General features: G+C 43.9%; 2 protein-coding genes across 3 annotated transcripts; both read right to left on the reverse strand.

Annotated features, from left to right (window-relative positions):
- Nucleotides 1-498: 498 nt before the first annotated feature.
- On the reverse strand, nt 499-8,262 carry LOC148213963 (uncharacterized). 2 transcript variants are annotated; one of them, XM_088129752.1, is made up of 5 exons: nt 8,125-8,262; nt 5,029-5,631; nt 4,605-4,719; nt 4,410-4,477; nt 499-3,141 (listed from the first exon to the last, which is right to left on the reverse strand). In XM_088129752.1, exons 2-5 carry the CDS (start codon nt 5,191-5,193, stop codon nt 3,103-3,105), a joined length of 387 nt encoding a protein of 128 aa, XP_087985878.1. In that variant the 5' UTR covers nt 5,194-5,631; nt 8,125-8,262; the 3' UTR covers nt 499-3,102. The 2 variants fall into 2 exon arrangements, with proteins under 2 accessions (XP_087985878.1, XP_087985877.1); XM_088129751.1 differs by having other exon boundaries at nt 526-4,477.
- LOC103050533 (uncharacterized) lies at nt 5,706-26,374 on the reverse strand. The gene is given in 7 exon segments (XM_088129508.1): nt 5,706-9,215; nt 9,217-10,090; nt 21,547-21,676; nt 22,256-22,323; nt 22,451-22,565; nt 22,875-23,478; nt 25,645-26,374. Coding segments are annotated over 6 exon segments (2,118 nt in total). The 5' UTR covers nt 23,367-23,478; nt 25,645-26,374; the 3' UTR covers nt 5,706-8,776.

A 26,374-nucleotide genomic window follows, 5' to 3' on the forward strand; every position in this document is an offset into this window, starting at 1 on the left:
GCTGACCGCTGCATACACAGACATTTCAACCGCCAGATTGTCATCGCTGAACAGCAGTATAACTACTGGGTCTACACGTCTGTGCCTCATGACTGGCAAGGGAGATTCCCTGTCTCCACAAAGCCATTGAATGACTCTAAAATTGGTGACTATTTTGACTTTGTGAAGGAGTGGGTGCAAACTCAGCACTCTCTAATAATCAAACGAAACTCTAAATATGCTTTTATTGTTGATTATGCCATGTGTCTATGGTACATACGATGGGCAGGTAAAGCCCCTCAAGTGAAAATCGGGGCATCCTGCGGAGGGCTGGGCATGCTAACTGCAAGAGAGCTCACAGGGGTCGACTGACCAATAGAAGAGAATATCTGTGGCTCAGGGTTCAACTGTGGAGAACCTGGGGTCCTCTGAGCTTGGCTGTTTTGTTACCTGGCTATGTGACGTGTTCAGTACTAGTGTAAGGCACTCAAAGTTACCCAAGTTTCAGAGAGCCAAACAAAAACTTGAGAGGAGACTTCTGCAAAAGTTAACAGATGTTTATTGGGCCAATACACAACTGGGTGAGCTCAATCAACACCGTGGCAAGGAATGTTGATTGAAGCCATGCCTTGCAAAGCAAACATCAGAGGCTTTATAGAAAGGTACAGGTGTAAAAAAATTCAAATCAGATCGGGCATCCTCTCCTGCCCATACAAGGGATTTCTGGGATGGTCTAGGGGAGGGGTAAAGGTGGGTCCTAAAGAGGTGAATCTAAGTTTAACTTTTTTCTTCTGGTTACCAAGGAAACACCCCATGTCGGTCCTTATCTCTTCTTTGTTCCTCTTTGGAATTCAGGGTCTCTCTCTTGGCAACCTTCTCTACCTGGTACCAAGCTAATTTACAGCTTGTTTGTTCAAAAGCAGTCAGGCATCTAACGGATAGCTGTTTCTGGGTGAAAGAACTAAATGGGGTGGGGGAAAATGCTGTGCTCTTTAAAAAGCAAAAAGCAAGTTGCAAGTTAAATTTTTAAACATAATGTGAGATAGAGTGCACTATTAAATGTATGTTATACATTATGTGAAATATATAGAGAGTATAAAATTATGTATTAAAACAATGCCCTTCACTAGCAAGAGACTTTTGCAAGAAAACAACCAAGCTCAGAGAACCCCAAGGACTCCAAACAGGTGGACTGCCCTGTATTCAGCCCCCTGAGCCATTTTCCTTCTCCCTCGGGAAACATTTGCTCTTTTAATTTGGTTGATAATTCCAAATTGATAGAGGGAAGCATAGAGGATTTCAAAACTTTGGTTCACAACATTGGCTACAATCAGGGCTGCTTTGATTTCTCACGGCTTACCTCCTGGTTACCATACTTTGCCTGGCTGAAGACAACATTCCTGGGAATTATGGGCTTGGTGGTAATAGGAATATTTGTTTGCTGTTTTGCTCAGGGCTTACCCTCCTGCTTGGGGTGTTGTAGGGAATGCTCTTCTGTTCTCAAAGCAAGATCAACACCCTTTCCCCAAGGCAGGGATCCCTAATCTTGATGCAGAATGGCCAAAAATACGAATCTGAGTCACAGGATGATGTACAGCTACAAGATTCCCTGATTCTGCATAAAATATTCTGTTTTTGCACAAAAAGAAAAAGGAGGGATTGTGAGAAGGAAATCAAAGTCTCCCCCACCCCCATCATGTCAGCAGGAAGTCAAAGCTTCCCATTTGTCTCACCCTTCCTTTCTTTATCTGAACAGCAATCAAGGCATAGGATCAAATTATAGTAAGAATGGGCTTACCTAAAAGGATTAAAAATGTGGCAGGAAGAATCGGGAGTCCTCCACCCCAGCCCAAAATTACATAACTAAAGACCTGGCTGGAAGGGCCAACATTCCTTGAAGCCTTAATCAGATCATATGAAGATTTCCTCTCAGAAGGGATCTAGATGCCAGTTAGACCATGCCAGGTAAGGGAACCACAGGAAACCCCAGTGCAGGAGGGCGCCTGGCCTCAAAACACTCCGTTCTGAAGTTCCAACCAATTTCACCTCTCTTGGAATCCGGGAATCACCTTTTCCAAGAATTCCTCGAGGGCTTTGCACCTTTCCAGGAACAAGAGGATCTGCCCTATAAAGGAAATACCCGAGCATGGCTGCCCCACAGCTGATCCTCTTCTGTATCTGGCTCTGGAAAATCAACTCTTCTCTCTCCTTCAAGCAAGCGCTGCCGTGTTTATTCCCAGGTGGGAGGGGAACCTGGTAAGGTTTCTTTCTAACGCTGGGATCAATGTAAACGTAATAAAAAATAACTTTCTCTTATTGGAGTGCATAGCACTGGCCACTTAAAATAACAGTACATTCAAAAATCCAGTCCAAAATTAAAACGGCCCTTTTATTTTTATTGGTACATTAATTTCCCTTGGGCTGCCAGTTCTGAGGGTCAGGCTAAAGGAAATCATCTTTTATTAGTTCATGTACACAAATACAAAATGTATAGCTTTCAACAACTAAATCTAGAATTTACATGGATTCTCACTGAAACAGATCTGTGTATGGGAAATTAGGTCATTCCTCCTCCTGAAGCAATTTCCACACTCCACACATTTATGTGGTTCCTCCCGTGTGGATCCTTTTATGGGAACTAAGATTGCTGCTAGTACTAAAGCTCTTTCCACACTTGATCCACTTTTATGGCTTCTCCCGTGTGGATTCTTTTATGGGAAGTAAGTTCAATGTTTTGAATGTCTTTCCACACTCCATGCATTTATATGGCTTCTCCCCTGTGTGGATCCTGTTATGAGAAGTAAGGGACCCATTTTCACAGGAAACATCAATTGATCCATGCACCCATCTTCAAAAGATTCTCACCTTCTTGAGAGAAGGAACTGGCAGACGGGCTTCAGCAACCCCACCTATCAGTGTCTCCAATCCTTCCTGTGTTTGCAGAAGGAAATCGGGGGGCAGGGGGATTCTTTCTAGCATTTCAGCAAAGGGCTTACGGTGTCCCCAGAAGGACCAATCGTGCCCATGCTCAGCAACTCCCTGAAAGTGCTGGGGGAGCACAGCCAGGGATTTGGGTGGGGGCCATCAATATCCAGAAGCACACAAGCCGGGTTCTCCTCCTCCTCAGACTGCAAGAAAGGTGCTAGTAGTCTGAGCCATTGGCTGAATGGAGACAAGAAAGCGGAGGCAATTTTCTGGGAAGGACATTTCGCAGCCGTTGCCAAGCTGGATTCCTTGGCCTCCAAATCGAGGCACAAATCAAAGGATTAGAAATTACTTTGCAAGTCAAAAGGGCCTTCATTATATGCTCTTTCAGAACAATTTCATTTATAGACTTTTCTCTCTGGCCACTTTCATTGGATTTTAATAGCCTGTCTTATGTCTTTGATGTGCTGATATTTCTTATCACTGGTTGGAAACAAGGCTTTTTAAAAATGGCAATGTGCCAGTCTGAGTATTTAGTTATTTTTGAGCAGCCTTGCACAATTCCAACTCAAAGAATGAAAAAACGAATGGGTCTCTGTTTAGCGGTTCCTAATAATATTATTACTATCTCTTGAGAAAGTTTTGAATAAATTATTATAAACTAATAGTAGGAAGAGTAAGTAGAAAAAGGAGAGTTACGTACTGGTCTTTAAAAAAAAGATATCCTAATACGACCAGGTTGCCTAAGGGACCACCTCTTCCCTATGTCTTCAACCCGTCCCACCCGATCGCACAGAGAGGGCGTGCTTCGCACCCCCTCAGTGAAAGAACCTTGACTGGCGGGGTCCAGAAGGCGGGCCTTCTCTGCGGTAGCCCCGCCCTTTGGAACATTCTGCCCCCGGAGGCGCGATTGGCCGCCTCGCTCCTGGCCTTCCTGGCCTTCCGAAGGGCCTTGGAGACCTGGTTCTGCCACCTGGCCTGGGGTGGGGAGGGAATACTTCCAGCAGGGGGGTGGCTAGCCCCACAGTGGCCAGCTCTCCGCAGCCTGATTTTCCATCTGCTTGGATCTTCCTTTCTTTAGCATTGTTTTAAATTTTGGATGTTTTATGTGTTTTAGATGTATTTCTAGCTTTAATGTTTTTTGTAAGTCGCCCAGAGTCCCCTATTGTGGGGGAGATGGGCGGGGGAGAAATCCAATAAAATAAAATAAAATAAAATAAAATAAAATAAAATAAAATAAAATAATAAAATAAAATAAAATAAAATAATAAAATAAAAATAAATCTCAGGGAGAAAGTACAAACCAACCAAAGACTTCAGAGGAGGCTGAGCTGACTGAGAGCAACCTGAATCTTCCATTCGCCATTCCATGTTGCTCAACGACAAGAAAACACCCAGGCCCACAAAAGGGGGAAAAATGGAAGGAGAGAGTGCTATCTGCACCAGCTTGACTGCCTGAAGGAACGGGAGAATAGAAATCTAATAGTTAAATTTCCTCCTCTTACTTGAGCTGGAGGTTCAGCCCCTGTTTCAGCTCCACCAGAAAGAGCAGACAACTTCGTTCGAGTCTTCCCTGTGAGGGAGAGAGAATGTTAAAGTACAGAATTAACAAAATAGGAGGAGGCATTCTAGAAAAGAGAAGACATAGAGAAGATGAGAGAGCTGGGATCTCTCTGGGGAATGGGAGGGCCTTCGATTACCTCCTGAGGTGTCCTGATTTGGATCTTTTTGAGAGACCCTCCTGAAAGACAGCTCCTGAGGGGGACTGGATGGATTCCTCCTTCCCTCAGGATCTTTCATGTCCACAGTGAAGGACTTGAAATAGGAGGCAGGAGAAAAGAAGAAGAATTAACAGATATCACATAACATGAGGTGGATTCTTGTTCTCTGAACACAACTTCAAAGCCCCCAGTGTCCATCAGGGTGGCTGGAAAGTGAGAAAGGAACGGCTGTCCCAAATCTATATTCTAGAATGGATAACGGAACAATGTCCTACAAGAATCATTGAAACATCTCCACATATTAGGAATGCTAGAGAACTCTGGTGGGGAGGGGTTAAGAATTCAAATGCATGGCTTATTCCATTCAGACCCCTTCTGGGCTCCCAAAATGAAGGTCTCCCACCTGCACCTCGACCCGCTCTTTCTGCTCCTCTGTCTGGCTCAGGAGGAAGCCTTCTGCCAGGGCCACTGCCTGGGAGCTGGTCTCTACTCCGCACTCCCGCACCCAGCTCTCCATCTGCAGGGGCAGAAGGGCCAGGAAGTGCTCCAGAACAACCAGGTCCAGCATCTGCGCTTTTGTGTGCTTTTCTGGTCTCAACCACCAACGACAAAAGTAGTGGAGACGGCTGCAAAGTCCTCGGGGACCCTCAGCCTCCTGGTATTGGATGCTCCTGAAGTTCTGGGGCTGAACGTCTGGACAGATGGCTTCCTCCTCCAGGATCTTCTGCCCAGTTCTTGCCCAGATCTCCCCACAGCTCCCAGGTGAACAGCAGAAGGGCCTTCTCCAGTTCCCTCACTTGCTAAGAGTTGTGTCTCCATTCTTTCTCTATCCTGTAACGCAACTCCAAAGGGGTCCGAGGAATCTTGTGGCACTCCAAATGCCTTTTCATTCATAGGACTGTTCCTGTAGCCCAGGAATGACCGCAGCAGGCCATTCAGCCCTCTTTGCCCAAGAGAGAATTTTGTCTGTATGCGAAGACCTACAAAAGGCTTCCAGTTTGTGTGTCTGAGATGGAAAAGAAAAGAAATTCCAAGAATTAGAAAGTGATGGATTTCAACATTGAACAACACTCATCCCCACGGAAGGCACCATTTTTCTGAGCTGGTATACGATGGCAGTGGCATTGATCAGATAGGTCCTGTGTTTATTTGTGTGTTTCTCTGTGGGTGTTGTAAAATATGGGATTGGCACCCATCAAGGACCTGGAATGCCCAATAAATGCATTTGGGAGCATTTTCTATTTCTTTTTCTAAGAAGGGAGGGCTGGCTTTTTAAAAACCCATATCTATGTTTCCCTACAAACGGGAGTCACACAACATGTATGCCTAACCCCAAACAGGTTAACAAACCCCCAAAGTTCAGTTCAGATAAAATGAAACGCCAATGAAATGACCGTGGCTTCGGATGTTCTACTTCCCTTTCTTCAGGGTTTGCTTTTGAAGAGCCAAGTCCCATCAGGACACCCAGGCGGGTTCAGACAACCTGCCCTAAGCCCAAACACATCCCCCAACCAAAGGGGCAGAGTCCACACAAAGCACAGGGCGTGAAGGAACGAAGCTTAAGAGGGTCTCCTGCTTCACTCACCCTCCTAAGACCTGTCGAACTGCAGGGGATCCAGCCCAATTTCAGCCTCATCAGCGCATGGTGAGAATGCAGGCACAATCTCCAGCCCTCCTTCCTTGCAGGGCTTTTCTTCCTCCCTGCTGGAGATTTGCAATGCAAACTCTCCCCTTCCCCTCTCCCCCCTCCCCAAGTGGAGCACATGGTGTTCCCCTCTCTTTGCAGAGGGAGCCCCCTGGAGGATGCCTTGTGCAATGCAGGACCTCATGCAAAGAGGGGAGAAAGGCTGTTACAGTGGTACCTCAGGTCACGAACTTAATTCGTTCCGCGACTCTGGTCGCGACCTGAATTGGTTGCAACCCGAATCAAATTTTCCCATAAGGTTCAATGTAAATACGGTTAATCCGTTCTGAACCATATGTATTTTTTTTTAAACCACAAAAATATGACACAAAGTACAGTACAGTACAGTATGAAGAGAGAGAACACTAACTTTGCTTGAGGCGTGGAGGACAGGAAGGCAGGTGGGGAGGCGGTTATTGTTTGGAGGGAGAGTCCCCCTCCCTACAGGAAGCCACGACCACGTGTGTCAGCAGGGAAAATGGCCACGGATCCTGTTTGTCACCTGATGCGGAGTTCGCGAACGGAAGCAAAATTTTGCGAATGGTGCTGTTCGTGACCCGAATTGGTCGTGAACAGAAGCATTTGTGACCCGAGGTACCACTGTATTTCCATGGAGTCAGGAGGAAGGGGGCTGTGGTGTCCTCTCTGATCAGGAAGCCTTCTCCATCCAGCTGCTTTGGACAACTGTAGAACATCTCCAAGCTTCCATTTTTAAGAAAGGTTCTGGAGAAAGTTGCATCCTCATTTAGAGGGAGCACATGGAGCAAAGGAGCAGACGGGAAATGGAATTCAGCATTTTTCCTACTTAAGAGAGTAAAAAGAATCCTGTCTTGATTCTGCATCCCATAAAAGAGGTCAGTGGGAAACTCTGACAGGCTTTCAAGCTGCTGTCCTTGTGCCCCACGAGAACATCGCAGAGCTCCAACAGGCTCTGTGGTGTCCAATTCCTGACCTGGCTTGCCTGAAAGGGCTGATGCTCTGCAACTGCAGAGAGCCTTAGAGGAAGCCGACGATTTGGCTCCTTGGCAATCAGTTTCCGGCCGGGATACAGGATGGGAATTGCACTGGGGAAGAGAGATCCCACCCCCAGCCCATTATGTGGGGTGCCACAGACTTCAGTGCTCTCCCTCCTATTTAACATCTACAGGAGGCCCCTGGCTGAGCTCATCCATTGCCATGGCATGAGGTGTCATCAGTATGCTGATGATACCCAATTATAGATCTCTGCCCCTGGTGAATTAAGCGATGCCCCGAATGACTTATCCCGGTGCCTGGAGGCTGTGAGGGTCTGGATGGGGAACAACAGGCTTCACCTGAACCCTGGCAGGACTGAGTGGCTGTGGGTTCTGGGGCCTTCTGGGGCCTTCTGGGGCCAGAGCAATGCCATCTTTGGTACTGAATGGGGTTGCGCTGCCCCAGACAGACCCTGTGCGCAATCTGGGGGTCCTCCTGGACTCACGACTCCTGCTAGAAGAGCAGGTGGCAGTCGTGGCCAGGAGGGCCTTTGCACAGCTTCACGTTGTGTGCCAGTCGCGCCCATTCCTAGATCAGAGGGACCTAATCACTGTCACTCATGCCCTGGTCACCTCCCGTTTGGATTTCTGTAATGCGCTCTACACGGGGCTGCCCTTGAGGAGTATCTGGAAGCTTCAGCTGGTGCAAAGTGCAGCGGCATGGGCAGTTATGTGCCCCCCCAGGGCTGTACACGTTACACCACTACTTCGCGAGCTGCACTGGTTGCCAGTTTGCTTCTGGGTGCAATTCAAGCTGCTGGGTTTGACCTTTAAAGCCCTTCACGGCATGGGGGTGGGTTACCTGAAGCACCGCCTCTCCCCGATTACACCTGCACATCCCATCAGATCTGGTACAGAAGGCATGCTGCGGATCCTGTCTGCTGGAGAATTACACGTGGCGGTTCCCAGGAGGGCCTTCTCTGCCGTGGCGCCCGCCTTGTGGAATCTTCTCCCCCCAGAAGTGAGATTAGCTCCATCCCTCTTAACGTTCTCCAAGTCCCTCAAGACCTGGCTATGTGATCAGGCCTGGGGCTGCCAGGGGACCGGGGAGATTTTATGATAGCTCCCTTATTAATTTTATCCCCTCCATTTTGTTTGTTTTTACAGTTTTTTTAATGTGTCATTGTTTTAATGTCTGTATTTTTTAAATTGTTGTACGCTGCCCAGAGTCACCTTGTGTGAGATGGGCGGCTACATAAACATGAAATATAAATTAGATAAATAAATTCTCTTATGGATGTGCAATAAAATACCTAAATATTTTTGGACACCTAAAATAACAGTCCCTTCAAAAAATTCAGTTCATAATTAAAAGTCCTGTGCCCATTCCTTTAATTTTCATTGGTAAATTAATGTCTCTTGGGCTGCCATTTGTGAGGGTCAGAGTCAAAGAAATCTTCCTTTCCCAGTTCAGTGTACGCAAATAGAAAATGTAGAGATTTAAACAACTAAATCTAGAATTTCCACGGATCCTCACCAAAAGAGATCTGCGTATGGGAAATTAGGTCATTGCACCTCTTGAAGGTCTTTCTACGCTCCACATATTTATATGGTTTCTCCCCTGTGTGGATCCTTTTATGGGAAGTAAGATTACTGCTTTGAGTAAAACTCTTTCCACACTCAGTACATTTATATGTCTTCTCCCCTGTGTGGATCCTTTTATGGGAATTAAGATGACTGCCGTCAGTAAAGCTCTTTCCACACTCCATGCATTTATATGGTTTCTCCCCTGTGTGGAGCCTTTTATGGGAAACAAATTCACTCCCAGTACGAAAGCTCTTTCCACACTCCATGCATTTATATGGTTTCTCCTCTGTGTGGATCCTTTTATGGGAAGTAAGATTACTGCTTTGAGTAAAGCTCTTTCCACACTCAGTACATTTATATGTCTTCTCCCGTGTGGATCCTTTTATGGGAAATAAGATCACTCCTAGTACAAAACCTCTTTCCGCACTCCAGGCATTTATATGTCTTCTCCCCTGTGTGGATCCTTTTATGGGAAATAAGATCACTCCTAGTACAAAACCTCTTTCCGCACTCCATGCAATTATATGGCTTCTCCCCTGTGTGGATCCTTTTATGTGAATTCAGATTATGCTTCTGAGCAAAGCTCTTTCCACACTCACTGCACTTATATGGCTTCTCCCCTGTGTGGATCCTTTTATGTCTCATAAGGGATGTATTTTCACAGAAGCTCTTTGCACACTCAGTGCATTTATATGGTTTCTCCCCTGTGTGGGTCCTTTTATGGGAAATAAGATGACTGCTTTGAGTAAAGCTCTTTCCACACTCCGTGCATTTATATGGTTTGTCTCCTGTGTGGATCCTGTTGTGGCAATTCAGATGATCCTTCTGAGTAAAGCTCTTTCCACACTCCATGCATTTATATGGTTTCTCCCCTGTGTGGATCTTTTTATGAGACGTAAGGGACCCATTTTCACAGGAAAGAGTGAAAGTGTGATTTTTTCCATCGTCTCTGGAGAGATAATCTTCTCCTTTGGTTTGGGTTGGAGAGTGTTCATTTTCCATTAATTTGTCTTTTAATCGTCTTACACTTTTTCCCATGTACTTTTTCTTTATTTTTCCTTGTTGGGCAAGAAAGCCCTGCGTCTCAGCATCCCTGGAAGATGAGCTTTCCTGATTCCAATGTTTTGAGTTGTTTCTCTCATGCTTCTCTAGTTGCATCTCTAGTTCCTTGTCCATTCTGCCTCCATGCCTGATCACTTCGATTTTTTCACTGGAGTCTTTATTCTTATAGCCATGGTCACCTTCAAAGGAAAAGAGAAATGAAAATGATAGCAAGGTTGGAGGAAAGATCAAACTGTAGGAATTGCATGTTTGCATCCTTACAATGGCATGGTATAGAAATGATAATTTCTATATTCATAAGCCATACAAACTTTGAAAACATCTACAGCATCCGGTTACTTTAGAATTATCTTTCTATAGTCAAACCTTACCCAGAGTCAGTGTTGAGTTCAGGAAGAATCCGGGGAAACATCCAAGGAGGCATTAGGAGAAAACCTAACATTTATTGGAGGAGTGGGGGGGTCAATGACAGGAAAGACCAGTGAGAACTGAATCAATTTTGAAAATTGTCCTATTCTTCCTACCCAAACTACCTTCCATTTGCTATTCATTTTTCTCTTGCCAAAATCACATGGTTGCAGAGAAAAAAAATTCTAGAGCTCTTCTATTAACCCTAAACAGCACGTTTGCAATGGAAAAACAGCACCATTTTGCCCTTCACCCCAAGGCTCAGGATAGAAATAAAAAGGAAGACACGTTATTAACCCAACAGCCTGAATAAATGAGAATCCTTCAGAGGACAGACAGGGAAGCATCTGGGCCCAAAAGGATGAAATCAGTGTGATGGAGCTGAGCATCTCCTCAACCCAAGGAGTGAGTTTCTCATGTCAGGATTTTTTCATGGGAAAGAAGTTCATCCCGTTATCTGTACAACAATATTATGGCTATATGAGTCATGTGACAAAGATGTTATTGCTAGTGTAACTTGTTATTGTGTGTTGTGCACGTATACTGCTAATTATTGCCACCTATTGGCGTGTGTATGCTAGTTACCCAGTGGGTGGGTACAGAGTGACAATATAACTGGAGCATTATATGCCCAGCTTTGTCAGTTTCAGTTGCAGTTGTAGTTACAGTTGCCGCCACTATGTAGATTTATGGATTATGTAGTTGTAACTAATAACCAAGTAGTGTACCTCTTCTCTGAGAGTTTTGGCTAGAGACTTTGTTTTTGTGGATAAGTCTTGGAAGCTGAATTTATGAGAAGTGTTTTTTCCTATATTTTGTATGCATCTTGTATTTTATGAAGTTTTGTATTTTTATCAATAAACAACCAGATAGTATATATTTTCTGGCTGAGTTTCTTTGGAGAACAGGATATGGACATTGCAGTTTGCAAACCTATCATGCTGTTGTGTGTTTTTATCCTGGGCAAAGGGTTTCTGGGTGCACTGCTGTACTCTGCTCAACAGGTTATGGGCCCAGAGAGCCCAGTCCATAACCCAGGACCCAGAACCAGGACCCAGAGTGCCCAGAGGTTCTAGGCATGAGGTTTCAGGAATGCTGTTCCAGGACTGTGCCCCGGACGGAGGCCAGGAGTGATGCAAGCCAGGACTGAAATTCCTGAGTGAAAGGGTGATTTATGGATTTATTACCCTGCGTGTGAACGTTTCGTTTGAAGTTTGGATTTTTTCTCTGTGTCTAAGTGCCTGTTATAATCGTAAAACATGGCGGCGGCACCTACAGCGGCAGTGAGCCTTCCGTTTGAAAGACTGAATCCAAAGAATTACCAGACTTGGAGTATAAAGATGAAATCTTTCTTCATGAAAGAGGGGCTTTGGTGTTTTGTAAACAACCCCGCTCCGGCTGTACCTACAGATGCTGAACAAGTTTTGCTTGACCGGGCGTATGGTGATCCTATATTGGGACTTGAATCTTCAGAACTAGCGCATGTTCGTGATTTGGAAACTGCTAACGGATGCTGGGTGGCTTTGCGTAACATCTATGCAAGACAGACTTCAGCTGCCATCGTAAGTTTGTCAAAGCAGTTGTATAACCTTAAATTGGAGCAATGTGATGGACTGGAATGGAGGAAGGGGGGTGAAAACGGTGCTCTCGTCTCCAGAGCAACGCTCTGGAGATAAGCGAAGAAAGCTGGCGCATCCCTAAACATTCCAGAAGATAGTAGAGAGTTGTGCCTGGGAACTACTGGTCAGTCTGAAAACATTCTGTAAATAAGCACTAGCTAATAAACCTTGCTGATTGAACCTACACGGTCTCTTGGAGTTCCTTGGGCTAGGCTTGACATCAATGTTTTCAGACTGACCAGTAGTTCCCAGGCACAACTCTCTACTATCTTCTGGAATGTTTAGGGATGCGCCAGCTTTCTTCGCTTATCTCCAGAGCGTTGCTCTGGAGACAAGAGCACCGTTTTCACCCCCCTTCCCCCATTCCAGTTCATCACAAGCAAGGAGCTAAGGTGATTGAGCACCTGCATAAGATGAAGACTTTGTTTGCTGAGCTGGCAGATCGTAATGCGCAGATTCCAGAGCAACAAAAGGCATGTATAATTCTTTTGAGTCTTGATGATTCGTTTGAGATGCTTGTGGAAGCTGTCCAAGCTCTCCCACCTGCCTATCTGACCGTGGATTATCTGACCAACAGATTGCAGGAGATACAGTGCTCGAGGGATGTACAGATAACTTCAAAGAAGAAACTTGATAACGTAAAGCAGCGCCCTTCTACTGGCACAGAGACTGCGTGCATGGTGAGGAAATGCTTTCGTTGTCAGTCTACCAAACATCTTCTAAAAGACTGTCCTATGAAAAATCAGCCTACTGAGAATTTCAGAAGGTTCAACCGTCGTGGAAAAGCACCTATCAAACAAAAAGCGAGTACTAGACTGGTGTCTGCTTTTGTTGCATTATAACACCCCATCGCATGCTAGGCATTTCTGTTAGTGCAGACTAGTAAAATCAGTTGTACGCTAACAAGGAAACTAGCATGGAAAAGTACCAGCAACAACATGGGGAAAAGCCTCAAATTTCAGGAGGCAAGCCCCCGCAGCTTGTCACGTGCTCAATCGAAGCACATGATCCCTTGTGTTTCATGTATTATCATATATGGTTATGGGCTTGTATTAGGTAGTGTGACGTATATATGCTTAACCCAGCCCTTTGATGTACTAACCCAGCCCTCTGATGTACTCAATAAAAGAGGTTTCCAGACTCCGGTCTGGGCGCTCTCACCCCCCTCGAAGGAGAATCAGTTTGGTGTCTTCTTTCCCCTCACTCGTGAGAGGCCCGCTGTAACTGCGTGAATGTTACAACTGGTGACCCCGACGTGATCCCCAATAACTGGGTAATCGTCCGTTGCCCTCCGCCTGAGACCTCCGATACTCACGCCCGGGAAAAGGGCTCGATGCGTCTCAGCCGCCTGCCGGCTCTCTTGTAGGTATCGGGGGCAGGTTGTCCAAGTCCCAGGTTGCATACCTCCACAAACTTGGAAACCTTCTCAAGGCCCCTTCTCCCTCCACCTGAGACCTCCGGTGCTTACGCCGAGAACGGGCTCAACGCATCCCGGCCGCCTGCCGGCCCCCTCATAAGTATGGGGGGTGGGTTGTCCAAGTCACAGATTGTGCACCTCCACGAACTTGGAAACCTTCTCAAGGCCTCTAACATTATTCTTTCTAATCGAGGCACCCCATTGCCTCCAATTAAGAAAAAAAGGCTAGCTGAACTGCTAAAATATGTCTGGCTCAAATGTCCGGTCTATCCTGAGACCGGGTCAACAAAAGCCACATTGTGGAGAAAGATTTTGAAGTATTTAGATGAGCCACCAAAAGCTCCACAGCAAATTATTGTCTCCTGCCGTATTCTTTTAGAAGCTCTGGAAGTTTACGATGAGGAGCCGAGGATGGCTGCTGCTGAAATCACAGCGCCTTCTCTTTACGAGGGCCATTCACCATCGGCCCCCCCTCTCCCTCTAACATCAAAAGGAAAGGGATGAGGAATTTAGGGCCATTTGCCATCGGCCCCCCCCTCTCCCTCTAACAACAAAGGAAAGGGATGAGGAACTTTTCCCTCCTCCGGCAACTCCAACTGCCGGACCCCTGGTACGCGCCATGATAGAGGCTCGTGCTAGAGGGGAATTAGATTTGGAGGATATGCAATCTTGTGCTGCCTTCCCTGTCTCATATATTCCCGATCCCAACAACCCCAATAACCCTCCTACCCAAGTGTTTGCTCCTTTGTCTTATAAAGTTGTAAAGGATATTAAAACTGCTGTAACTACTTATGGCTTACAATCTCGCTATTCTATGGGCTTGTTTTTAACACTTGCAAATTCTTCTGACATGATGATTTCTGATTGGCAAATGCTGTGTAATATGATTTTAACTCCTGCTCAGTATGTTGTGTGGTGGTCAGAATATCAAAAACAAATTGCCCTTATTGTGCAGGATGGTTTCTCTGCAAATGTAACCAATGATCACTTGCTGGGACAAGGAATTTTTACAACTGCTGCCGCTCAAATCAACTCTCCAAGGGCTTCATTTCCCTTGGTTTCACAAGCAGCTGTATCTGCATTGTGGAAAGTTGATGATTCCTCAGCCACCCCCACACAATCCTTTTCAAAAATCATGCAGGGATCTACTGAAAATTATTCTGAATTTCTTAGCCGTTTCCAATTAGCCATTGAGCGTCAGATTGACAATGAGGACGCTCGTAATGAATTGTTATTAAAACTAGCCTATGAAAATGCAAATGCTGATTGTCTGGGTCTCTGTGTATTACAAAGAACCTCTCGTGCCTCAGTGCTCGGTTGGAAGTGATTTGTGTGTTTCCCCAATTATTTCCACGCTGTTGACCAGGGCTGTGTGTCTGTCTGCTCCAGCCGCACCTATCTGGAAATCCAGGTAGAAAGCAAAGGGGGCTGACAAGATCCGCGTGCCTCAACAGGCTGTGAGTGTGTGTGTGAGTGACCATAGGCTGAACCTGGGAGCAGCATCTGTAACATACCCATTAGACTTGGCCACTTTGGAAACAGATCTGCGAGAAGCAAGGAAAGCTGTTGGAAATGTTGGAGAGGAAAGTAAAGAAAAGACTGTGGGGGAGGTGCGAATAATAAGAGATAGGTGGAAAAGAAGTGGGGGAGACAGCAGGAATAGGAATTTGTGGAGTAATCAGGGGCAGAGAGTAGGGTATGGAGAGGAGCGTGTGCAAGTGTGGCGAAAGCTGAAAGAAAACATGGAGAGATGGGATGGGGCTCCTACTAGAAGCTTGTAGGAGCGGGTGAAGCAGTTATAGAGAAGTCAGGGAGGAAAGCATGGATCAGAAGAGGAAGATGTAGGGAAAGTTAAGGAGAAAGAGCAGTTTTTTTTCTGCTCCAGCAGGAACTGAAGCTGGAAGGGGAGGATATGTGAATTGGAATCCCGAATGGCTTAAAAACCTAGCAGAACTAAGAACAGATATAGCTAAAGTCTTAGAACAAACTGATGCTGTTTCCAAAGAATCCACAATTACATTAAACCAGGGGATCAAGTTATGGTGAAAAAAGGAAAACCAGGAGGAGCCCTGGGACCACGATGGAAGGGACCACATACAGTCCTTGATGTAATTTCACCCCATCTAGTGTACCTGGACACAAACAGATGGTGGCACCGTTCCCAAGTTAAGCCTGTGTAACTTGTGTAAATAGGCTAGGTTATTTTTCTTTTCTATTCCCTTTTTTTTTGTTTGTTTGTTTTTGTTCCCCCCCCTTTCTTTGTTTTCCTTTGCTTTTTGTTTGTTTGTTTTTGTCCCCCCACCCTTTTGATTTTATCCACAGGATCCAAGCATGAAGATCTACAGTACATCCAAATTCTCCTGCTGGGACAATGCCTAGAAGCTCTGCAGCACAGTTCTAACAACAATTTTTTTGTAGAACTGGCACAAACAGCTATGAACAGCTCAGCTTTTGCGTAGGGTGACTTTTGGCAGTGGGAGGAATCACATCTACCTGTTTCTTTGGAATACCCTCCAGCCTAGAGACATTAAGAGATGTTACTGTTTTAAATAATTTCACTAATGACTTGTGGGAGGGAATGTTTTTTCACTTTGGATCTTCTCCAGAACCTGAACCATGGACAAACTAGAGGAGAATGACCCTGAATCTTTCAGGTGTAACCAATGAAGAAGTGACTGATATTAGTCCTCCAAAACCGTGTAGCTATTGACTAAGAGCAGGACAAGGCTGCAAATCCTTTCAATGTTTTTGTTGTTTTAACCTTGTAGGGCATTATTTTGATACACAATTTTATACTCTATATATACACAATTTTATATATTTTATATATGCTTCACATAATGTATAACCATACCTGTAACAGTGCACTCTATTTTATTTCTAAAGGGTTAACTTGCTTTTGCTTTGTAAAGAGCACTGGTTTCTTCCTCCCCCCCCCTTATCTCTTTGCTGAATGCCCGATTGTCTTCTAATAAGCAATTAGCCGAGTACAAGCTCAATGTTGTATCAAGCTTTTCGCAACAGTTGTGAGGCCCTGCATTCCAGAGAGAGATAAGAAAAATCTTGTATGCCATTCCCTTGGTAACCAGAAGAAAAAGTTACATTTAAGTTCACCTTCCTAAGAACCACCTTTCACTTGTTCAGACCGTCCCAAAAATCCCTTGTATGAGGGGATGTATTATCTGATTATAGATTTAAATGTCTATAAAGCCTCTGATGTTTGTGTTGTGAGGTGTGATTCCATCAACATTTTTTGTTAATGTGTTGATTGGGGTCACCCAGCTGTGTCTTGATCAAACTACATTTGCTATTCATCAGAAGTCTTACACTGAGACAAAACTAGCCAAGCTTAAAAATTCTAGCCTCTCACATTTCCCAAGATCCAGAGGGATGGAGCTGGTCATGGCTCACATCTTGGTTACCAGACTTTGGATCTTGGGGAAGGAAAATTGTTCAGACCTTGTTGTTTGTATTATTTGTTTTTATATTAATTTCTTCAATCTTTTAATGTGTTAAAATTGTTTTCTGGAAATATTGTATTTCCATGTCAACTGGACAGCAAACCTATTGGCAAGAATACCTAAAAAAACCTGTAATGCTCTGAGTGGGTGATGAGTGAACCCCATTTTGTGGCATCTCCTGTTTAACTCGATGCCAAGGGGAGGAATAGGTCAGACTTGGTGGCTTCCGTCCCTCTAGCTAGTGCCTGGCAGCCTGGTTGGGAAGGACGTGGGTAAGTGTGTGTGTGTGGCCTTGAAGGAAGAGTGCTGCTTCTATGCTGACCATTCTGGAATTGTTCAAGAATCCATGACCAAACTGAGAGAGGGCCTGAATGCTCGCAGGCGAGAGCGCGAAGACCAACAAGGATGGTTTGAGGGATGGTTTAATCTCTCCCCGTGGCTCACAACCTTGGTTAGCGCTCTCGCTGGACCGTTATTATTGTTGATTATAGCATGTACAGTTGGTCCTTGTGTCCTTAATAGGCTTATAAGGTTTTTTCAGGATAGACTGGGTACCATAGAAGCACAGGTCAACATGGTCTGCACTCATAAATACCTGCCTCTCCCAACCACGGAACCAGTGGCACCTGAACAGCTTTTTTGCAAACCTCAGCTCACCTTTATCAGTGATGAGGAGGAAGCTGCTCTTTAAAATAATAAAAACAGAGGAGATGTTGCATTATAACACCCCATCGCATGCTAGGCATGATTTCTAACAGAGACAAACATTGTGCTGATAAGTGGTGGTTGGACTCTGCTTGCAGTGAAATCATTGTGAACAATGAGCAGTTATTACTAAATGCAAGCCTAAAATTCAACAAGTGAACTTGGCTGATGGTTCTATAGCTAAAGTAACCTTGCAAGGTAAAGTGTTCATTCCTTGTTTGGGGGAAGTGGTTTCTGATGTACTCTGTGTTCCTACACTTGATTTTTCCCTTCTCAGTGTCCCTGTATTAACTAGCATTGGGTATACTGTTACGTTCCAAGGTTCTGAATGCTACGTAATCAAAGAGGGGGCTGAGTGTGCTAGAGGGAAATTGGTTAATCATTTGTATGAAATGCTTCCTAAACAAGATGTGTTAATTGGGAGTTGCGCTGGCAATGTGTCTTTGCATGATAATTGTATACATTATTACCACAGAGTGTAGGACATCCTGGATGGAAATGTTTGTCACAAATGGCAAAAGTGTATCCAGATTTGAGATTCAAGAAGTGTGCAAAGCTTCTTTATTGTACTGTGTGTAAGCAATCTAAGATAAAATCTGCCCCTGTCGCTAGGAAAAGTAGCAGGATTTCCAAAAGACCGTTTGCCCTTGTGCACGCTGATTTGGCTGGTCCGTTTCTTCCAAGTGAAGGTGGAGCAAGATTTATGTTTGTTTTGGTGGATGATAAAACATGTTTTACGTTTTGTTATTTGCTTAAACAGAAGTCTGAAGCTTTCTCTCGTTTCAAAGAATTTGCAAGCATGGTTGAGAGACGGCATGGGCACAAAGTGGGCAGTTTACAGACGGATAGAGGGAGCGAGTTTATGAGCAATGAGTTCCAAAACTGGCTACGTAAAAAAGGCATTTTTCACAGATTAACAAATGTTGGCATATCTGCAGAAAACAGAATCGCAGAACGCAAGGTGGGCGTTCTAAAGGTGTTGAAGGATAGTCTACTGCAGGATGCACAGGTACCATCCCATTTTTGGGGTGAGGCAATGTTAACAGCAGTGTTTCTCACTAATAGACACTGGAATTCAGTGAATGAAGTTCCTTATTTTTTGCTGTATGGGAAATATCCATGCTTGAAGCATTTGCGTACATTTGGTACTTTTGCTTATGTACAAATTCCTCAGTCTCAAAGAAGAAAAAACCAACCAAAAACACAGCCTTGAGATTTGTTGGTTATTCATATGAATCTAAAGGTTATAGATTTTCATTGGGTGGTGGACGAGTGGTGATCTCTAGAAGTGTCAGATTTGAAGAGCCTTCCGAGTGGCAAAGGCTGCATGCAAATTCAGAGGTTTTTTTGCAGTCACACACAGAGTTAGCTAGAGAGCAAACAGCATCTGCTGCATCCCCCTCTCCGCAGATTAAGCAAGAAGAAGCGGAGGAGTTGCCGACTTTAGCTGAAGCTGAGCAATTAGAGCAGGCAAAGGAGAAAATTGAAGAACAAGAAAAAATTGTTTTTGAAATTCCACGCAGGTCAACCCGTGTAACAAAAGGGGAGATTTGTTGTTCAACAAGTCAGAGTATGTCATATTACCTGTGAGCCACACAATTTCCAGGAATTTTTAAAGCCTACCTTTTGATGAGCAAGAGAAATGGAATGTAGCTATGGATACTGAGTTCAGTGCATTAGTAAAACAGAATGTATTTGAAATTGTTGATTTACCTGCATCAGAAAAAGCCATAGGTTCCAGATGGGTGTTTAGAAAGAAGCTTTTACCTGATGATACTGTTCAGTATAAAGCTAGACTGGTGGCACAAGGTTATTCACAAGAGCAGTTTGTGAATTATAATCTTACATATGCACCTACAGTTAGGCCTGAGTCATTGCGTGTAATGTTGGCCTTAGCTGCACAAAGAAACATGGTTGTTCATCACTTTGATGTAGATACAGCTTATTTGAATGCTGAGCTTCCTGAAACTGTGTACATGAAGCAACCTCCAGGTTACACATGTGGTGATTCCCAGAAAGTCTACAGATGCGTAAAACACTGTATGGATTAAAACAGGCTGGGAGATGTTGGCATCAATGTTTAGATAAAGCTTTGTTGGAAATTGGTTTCAAGAAATCATTAGCTGATCCATGTGTGTATACCAGAGGAACTGGAAAAGACTATACAGTACTTCTCACTTATGTTGATGATTTTTGTCTTGCTACTGGTTCTTTAAACTTGGTAAAAGAATTTGCCAAGCAAACGGAGAAATATTTTAAATTGAAGGATCTAGGTATGTTAAGATACTACCTTGGGATTGAAGTGCACAGAGCTGAAAATGGAGAAATCTATCTAAGTCAAAAGAAAAAGATAGAACAGTTGTTAGCACAAATGGAGATGTCAGATGCAAAACCTGTAAAGACGCTAATGACTTGTGATTTTGTAAAGTATGAGATATGTGAAAAGTTGTGTAAAAAACCTGAAGTGTACCATTCTGTGATAGGTTCAATCCTTCAACTAGCCCAATGGACACGTCCTGATTTATCCTATGCTGTTGGAGTTTTGAGCCGTAAAGTGGCTAAACCAACTGAACATGATTGGCAAGGATTAAAGAGAGTAATGAGATATTTAAAAGGTACAACAGACCTTTGTCTCAAAATGTCAACCAAAGGGCCTAAAAAGCCTGTAATTTTTGTTGACAGTTCATTTGCAAAAGAAGGTGACAGAAAGTCCATAACTGGGTTTGTTTGTAAATTTGGTGAATCCACAATTGCGTGGAAAGCAAAGAAACAAACATCCATTGCCTTGTCCACAGCAGAAGCTGAATTCGCAGCTTTGTCAGAAAGAGTTTGTGAGTTAAGATGGTTTCATCAATTATTCACTGATTTGGACATAAAGGTGTCATTGCCTTATACAGTGCATGAAGATTCCCAAGCCTGTATAGGGTTAGCTAAAACAGAAAACCTAAGAGCTCGTACAAAGTATGTTGATGTAAAGTACAAAAATGTAAGACAAGCTATGTTAGAAAATTTCATTGATCTTGTGTATTGTGTATCTGAATCAAATATTGCAGATGTATTTACCAAAGCACTGCCAATTGTACAACATGAAACAATGTTAACTAGACTTGGATTTGAACAAATGTAATTGTTTCTGTATTGTTGTAACCATTTGTTTGTACTATCCTGTAACGTGTATTGTTGTGTCGAAAACGGGCTGAGAGGGGTGTCAGGATTTTCTCATGGGAAAGAAGTTCATCCCGTTATCTGTACAACAATATTATGGCTATATGAATCATGTGACAAATTTGTTATTATTAGTGTAACTTGTGACTGTGTGTTGTGCACGTATACTGCTAATGACTGCCACCTATTGGCGTGTGTATGCTAGTTACCCAGTCGGTGGGTATAGAGTGCCAGCATAACTGGAGCATTGTATGCCCAGCTTTGTCAGTTGCAGTTGCAGTTGTAGTTATAGTTGCAGCCACTATGTAGATTTATGGATTATGGAGTTGTAACTAATAACCAAGTAGTGTACCTCTTCTCTGAGAGTTTTTGGCTAGAGACTTTGTTTTTGTGGATAAGTCTTGGAAGCTGAATTTATGAGAAGTGTTTTTTCCTATATTTTGTATGCATCTTGTATTTTATGAAGTTTTGTATTTTTATCAATAAACAACCAGATAGTATATATTTTCTGGCTGAGTTTCTTTGGAGAACAGGATATGGACATTGCAGTTTGCAAACCTATCATGCTGTTGTGTGTTTTTATCCTGGGCAAAGGGTTTCTGGGCGCACTGCTGTACTCTGCTCAACATCTCAATGATACCTTTAAATAGAAATTGAAAAATTCACCAGATAAGAAATGCATGTAAGCAGAGAGCCACTGACATGCTTCCTTCCTCGGAGCAGGAGAAGGCCAGATCTTTTCCTTTTCCCTCCCAAGAGTTGACATCTGGTTGGCGATTTTTTTAATAAGATGTAGCTGATGGCATCTAACTACAAAATGTCTTTCCAAACTCTCTGGTGGGGGAGAAGCAAACCCTTACCCAGAGAGACCACGTTGCGATAATTTTCCAGCATGACTTCCCAATGCAGCGCTTTTTGGTGAGGATCCAGCTGAGACCACTCCTCCTCAGAGAAATACACAGCCACCTCCTCGAAGGACACAAGACCCTCCTGAACAAGGAAAAAAAGAAAAGAACAGAGCAGAGCAGAGCAGAACAGAACAGAACAGGCGAGGAGGATTTGCAAGATCTGTCCTATTCTTCACGAATTCCCAAAGCAAAGATATGCACTAAGTTAAATGGCAACACTTGGTGGGATTCCAAGGTTTAGGTGAGAAAATGGAAAGAGCCAAAAGCTTTTGACTGAAGAAATATTTAGCATTTGATATGACTGTAATAATATTATTCCTATCTCTTCAGAAAGTTTTAAATAAATTATTATAAAGTAATAGTAGGAAGAGTAATTAGCAGAAGGAGAGTTAAGTACTGTTTTTTTTAAAAAAGATTTCCTAATAAGAATCTCAGGGGAGAAATTACAAACCACTTTATCCCAACCACAGACTTCAGGGGAGGCTAAGCCGACTGAGAGCAACTTGAATCTGCTATTCCACATTCCATGTTGCTCAAGGACAAGAAAACACCCAAGCCCAAAAAAGGTGGAAAAATGGAAGGAGAGAGTGCTATCTGCACCAGCTTGACTTCCTGAAGGAACGGGAGAATACAATCTAATAGATAAATTTCCTCCTCTTACTTGAGCTGCAGGTTCAGCCACTTTTTCAGTTCCACTAGAAAGGGCAGACAACTTTGTTTGAGTCTTTCCTGTGAGGGAGAGAGAATATTAAAGTGCAGAATTAACAAAATAGGAGGAGGCATTCTAGAGAAGAGAAGACATAGAGAGGATGAGACAGCTGGGATCTCTCTGGGGAATGGGACGGCCTTCAATTACCTCCTGAGGTGTCATGACTTGGATCTTCCTGAGAGATCCTGCTGAAAGACAGCTTGTGAGGGGGACTGGAGGGATTCCTCCGTCCGTCAGGATCTCTGATGTCCACAGTGAAGGACTTGAAATAGGAGGCAGGAGAAAAGAAGAAGAATTAACAGGCATCAAATAACATGAGGTGGATTCTTGTTCTCTGAACACAACTTCAAAGCCCCCAGTGTCCATCAGGGAGGCTGGAAAGTGAGAAAGGAACAGCTATCTCAAATCTATATTCTAGAATGGATAACGGAACAATGTCCTACAAGAACCATTGAAACATCTCCACATATTAGGAATGCTAGAGAACTCTGGTGGGGAGGGGTTAAGAATTCAAATGCATGGTTTATTCCATTCAGACCCCTTCTGCGCTCCCAAAATGAAGGTCTCCCACTTGCACCTCGACCTGCTCCTTCTGCTCCTCTGTCTGGCTCAGGAGGAAGCCTTCTGCCAGGGCCACTGCCTGGGAGCTGGTCTCTACTCCGCACTCCCGCACCCAGCTCTCCATCTGCAGGGGCAGAAGGGCCAGGAAGTGCTCCAGAACAACCAGGTCCAGCATCTGCGCTTTTGTGTGCTTTTCTGGTCTCAACCACCGACGACAAAAGTAGTGGAGACGGCTGCAAAGTCCTCTGGAACCCTCAGCCTCCTGGTATTGGATGCTCCTGAAGTTCTGGGGCTGAACGTCTGGACGGATGGCTTCCTCCTCCAGGACCTTCTGCCCAGTTCTTGCCCAGATCTCCCCACAGCTCCCAGGCTGAACAGCAGAAGGGCCTTCTCCAGTTCCCTCACTTGCTAAGGGTTGTGTCTCTATTTTTTCTCTGTCCTGTAAGGCAACTCCAAAGGGGTCGAAGGAATCTTCTGGCACTCCAAATGCCTTTTCATTCATAGGACTGTTCCTGGAGCCCAGGAATGACCGCAGCAGGCCATTCAGCCCTCTCTGTCCAAGACAGAATTTTGTCTGTGTGTGAAGACCTACAAAAGGCTTCCAGTTTGTGTGTCTGAGATGGAACAGAAACGAAATTCCAAGAATTAGAAAGTGATGGATTTCAACATTGAACAACACTCATCCCCATGGAAGGCACAATTTTTCTGAGCTGCTATAGGATGGCAGTGGCATTGATCAGATAGGTCCTGTGTTTATTTGTGTGTTTCTCTGTGGGTGTTGTAAAATATGGAATTGACTTCCATCAAGGACCGGGAATGCCCAATAAATGCATTTTCTATTTCTTTTTCTCAGAAGGAAGGGCTGGCTTTTAAAAAACCCATATCTACGTTTCCCTACAAGCAGGATTCACACAACATGCCAAACCCCAAACAGGTTAACAAACCACCAAAGTTATGTGGACCTCTACACAACAAGCTTTCTATAGAACTGAAACAAGAGATAAAGATAAATGAATGAGATACTTAGACTTACTAGAAAAAGAACAAGGAGAATACAAAATTAAATCAAAAGAACAATTGGTTTTAGAAGGATATACCTTTCAATGGCTTTCCTATATGCAATACAAAGAAAAATTTAAAATCAATAAAAAAGAATTTGGATTTGGACAGAATAAATCGGAATTTGAAATCCAATTATGTGAAACATGAACTTTTAATAGCAAAAATGTAGAAATTATTGTTGAGAGAAGAAATGGTTGAAGAACAAGTTAAAGAATGTATCATTAAATGGGCAAAAAATTTTGGTCATAATATACATATGCAGCAATGGGAAAATATGTGGTCTAAAGGATTAAAATTTACTTTATGCTATACCTTGAAAGAAAATTTCTATAAAATGATGTATCGATGGTATATGACACCCCAAAGACTATCAAAGATGTATGGGACAATTTCCACCGTTTGTTGGAAATGTAACCAACAAGAGGGGTCGTTTTACCATATCTGGTGGACACGTAAAATTGCAAAGAAATTTTGGACTCAAATACAGAAATACCTCAGTTCACAAACGCTTCTGTTCACGAACAATTCGGTTCGCGAACAGCAGCGTTCGCAAAATTTTGCTTCCGTTCGCAAACTCCGCATCGGGTGACAAACACGACCCGTGGCCACCTTCCCTGCTCTGACACGTGGTCGTGGCTTCCTCTAGGTGAGATCGCGGTCGCAGACAGACACTTGCTGTGAAGCTTTTTGGTGTCGCCTCAAACAAAGTTAGTGTTGTCTCTCTTCATACTGTACTGTACTTTGTTTCATATTTTTGTGGTTAAAAAAAAATACATACGGTTCAGACGGATTACCCTTATTTACATTGAACCTTATGGGGAAATTTGATTCGGTTCACGACCAGAATCGTGGAACAAATTAAGTTCATGAACCGAGGAACCACTTGTACAAACGTTGATGCAGAGCATACTACAAATACAGATTCGATTTACACCAGAATTATTCCTGCTGGGGATAATGGACTTTCAAATAGGAAAAGATCTTATCAGAATCACCCAATACATGATTACCGCAGCAAGACTTCTTTATGCACAATTCTGGAAAACCCAGACACTACCAACAATACAAGAATGGTTGTCAAAACTGACGGAAATGGCAGAAAATGACAGACTGACTTGCTTCTCAAAAGAAAACCCAAACAACTATTACCTTAAAGAATGGAAACCTTTGATGGACTATTTGCAAAATGCAGGTGGGGTGAAACTTACATGGGGGTTTGAAGATTAGATTATAAACGTAATGGGGTATATTTAGACAAAGAATTATTCCTATTTAATGTATTAAAAACTAGCACTTATGCTATTATTTCTAAAACCAGAGATAGACTGGAAGTTATCTATTTTTCCTATCTTTTCTTCTTTTACTTTACTTCACTTTTTCTTTTCCTTTTCGTTATATTTTGTATTTCAAACTTCCTTTTTCATTCCTAACTTTTAAATATGTATCTTCAAAATCTCAGTAAAATATTATAAAAAAAAACAAAGAAACAAACCACCAAAGTTCACTTCAGATAAAATGAAATACCAATGAAATGACCCTGGGTTGGGATAGGCTTTCTCCAGGGTTGGCTTTTAAGAGCCAAGTCACACCAGGACAGCCAGGCGGGTTCAGACAACATGCCCGAAGCCCAAACACGTTCCCCAACCGCAGGGGCCGAGTTCACGCAAAGCACAGGGCGTGAAGGAAGGAAGCTGAAGAGGATCTCCTGATTCACTCACCCTCCTAAGACGCGTTGAACTGCAGGGGATCCAGCCCTGTTTCAGCCTCATCAGCGCGTGGTGAGAATGCAGGCACAACCTCGGGCACCTCCTTCCTTGCAGGGCTTTTCTTCTTTCCTGCTGGAGAGTTTCAATGCAAACTCTCCCTCTCCCAGGATCTCTTCCCTGAAAGACTTCCCTGCAGCCTTTTTACCTCCTGCGAAGCTCAGAGGGTTAAAGAGAGAGAGTGTGACGTCCTAGAGAGGCAAGACGTAGTGATGTCACTGCATTTCCCACCCACCTCTGGGAAGCCACCTGTGGCTATCGCCCTCCAGTGGCCCAACGCTGAGGCGCATGGTGTTCCCCTCTTTCTAGAGCGAGCCCCCTGGTGGAGGCTGTGTGCAATGCAGGACCTCTTGCAAAGAGGGGAGAGAGGGTGTGGCTTCCATGGAGGAAGGGGGCTGTGGTGTCCCCTCTGATCAGGAAGCCTTCTCCATCCAGCTGCTTTCAACAACCTTAGAACATCTCCAAGCCTCCATTTTTAAGAGAGTTTCTGGACAAAGTTGCGTCCCGAGTAGAGGAAGCAGGTGGAGCAAAGGAGCAGACAGGAAATGGAATCCAGCATTTTTCTTGCTTTAGAGAGTAAAACTAATCCTGTCTTGATTCTGCATCCCATAAAAGAGGTCAGTGGGAAACTCTGACAGGCTTTCAAGGTGCTGTCCTTGTGCCCCACGAGAACATCGCAGAGCTC

The sequence above is a fragment of the Python bivittatus genome, unplaced genomic scaffold (assembly GCF_059951505.1).
Source record: "Python bivittatus isolate LINGU-HERP-01145 unplaced genomic scaffold, Pbiv_v1 ctg000810_np1212, whole genome shotgun sequence".
NCBI lineage: Eukaryota > Metazoa > Chordata > Lepidosauria > Squamata > Pythonidae > Python > Python bivittatus.

Bases quoted from the DNA above. Each gene is read 5' to 3' on its own strand.
- LOC148213963 (XM_088129751.1), bottom strand. From the start codon at position 5,193: ATGCTGGACCTGGTTGTTCTGGAGCACTTCCTGGCCCTTCTGCCCCTG. The intron at 4,720-5,028 runs GTGGGAGACCTT...TCCTATTTCAAG, and splicing joins AAGAGCGGGTCGAGGTGCAG to TCCTTCACTGTGGACATGAA. The intron at 4,478-4,604 runs GTAATCGAAGGC...TCTCCCTCACAG, and splicing joins AAATCAGGACACCTCAGGAG to GGAAGACTCGAACGAAGTTG.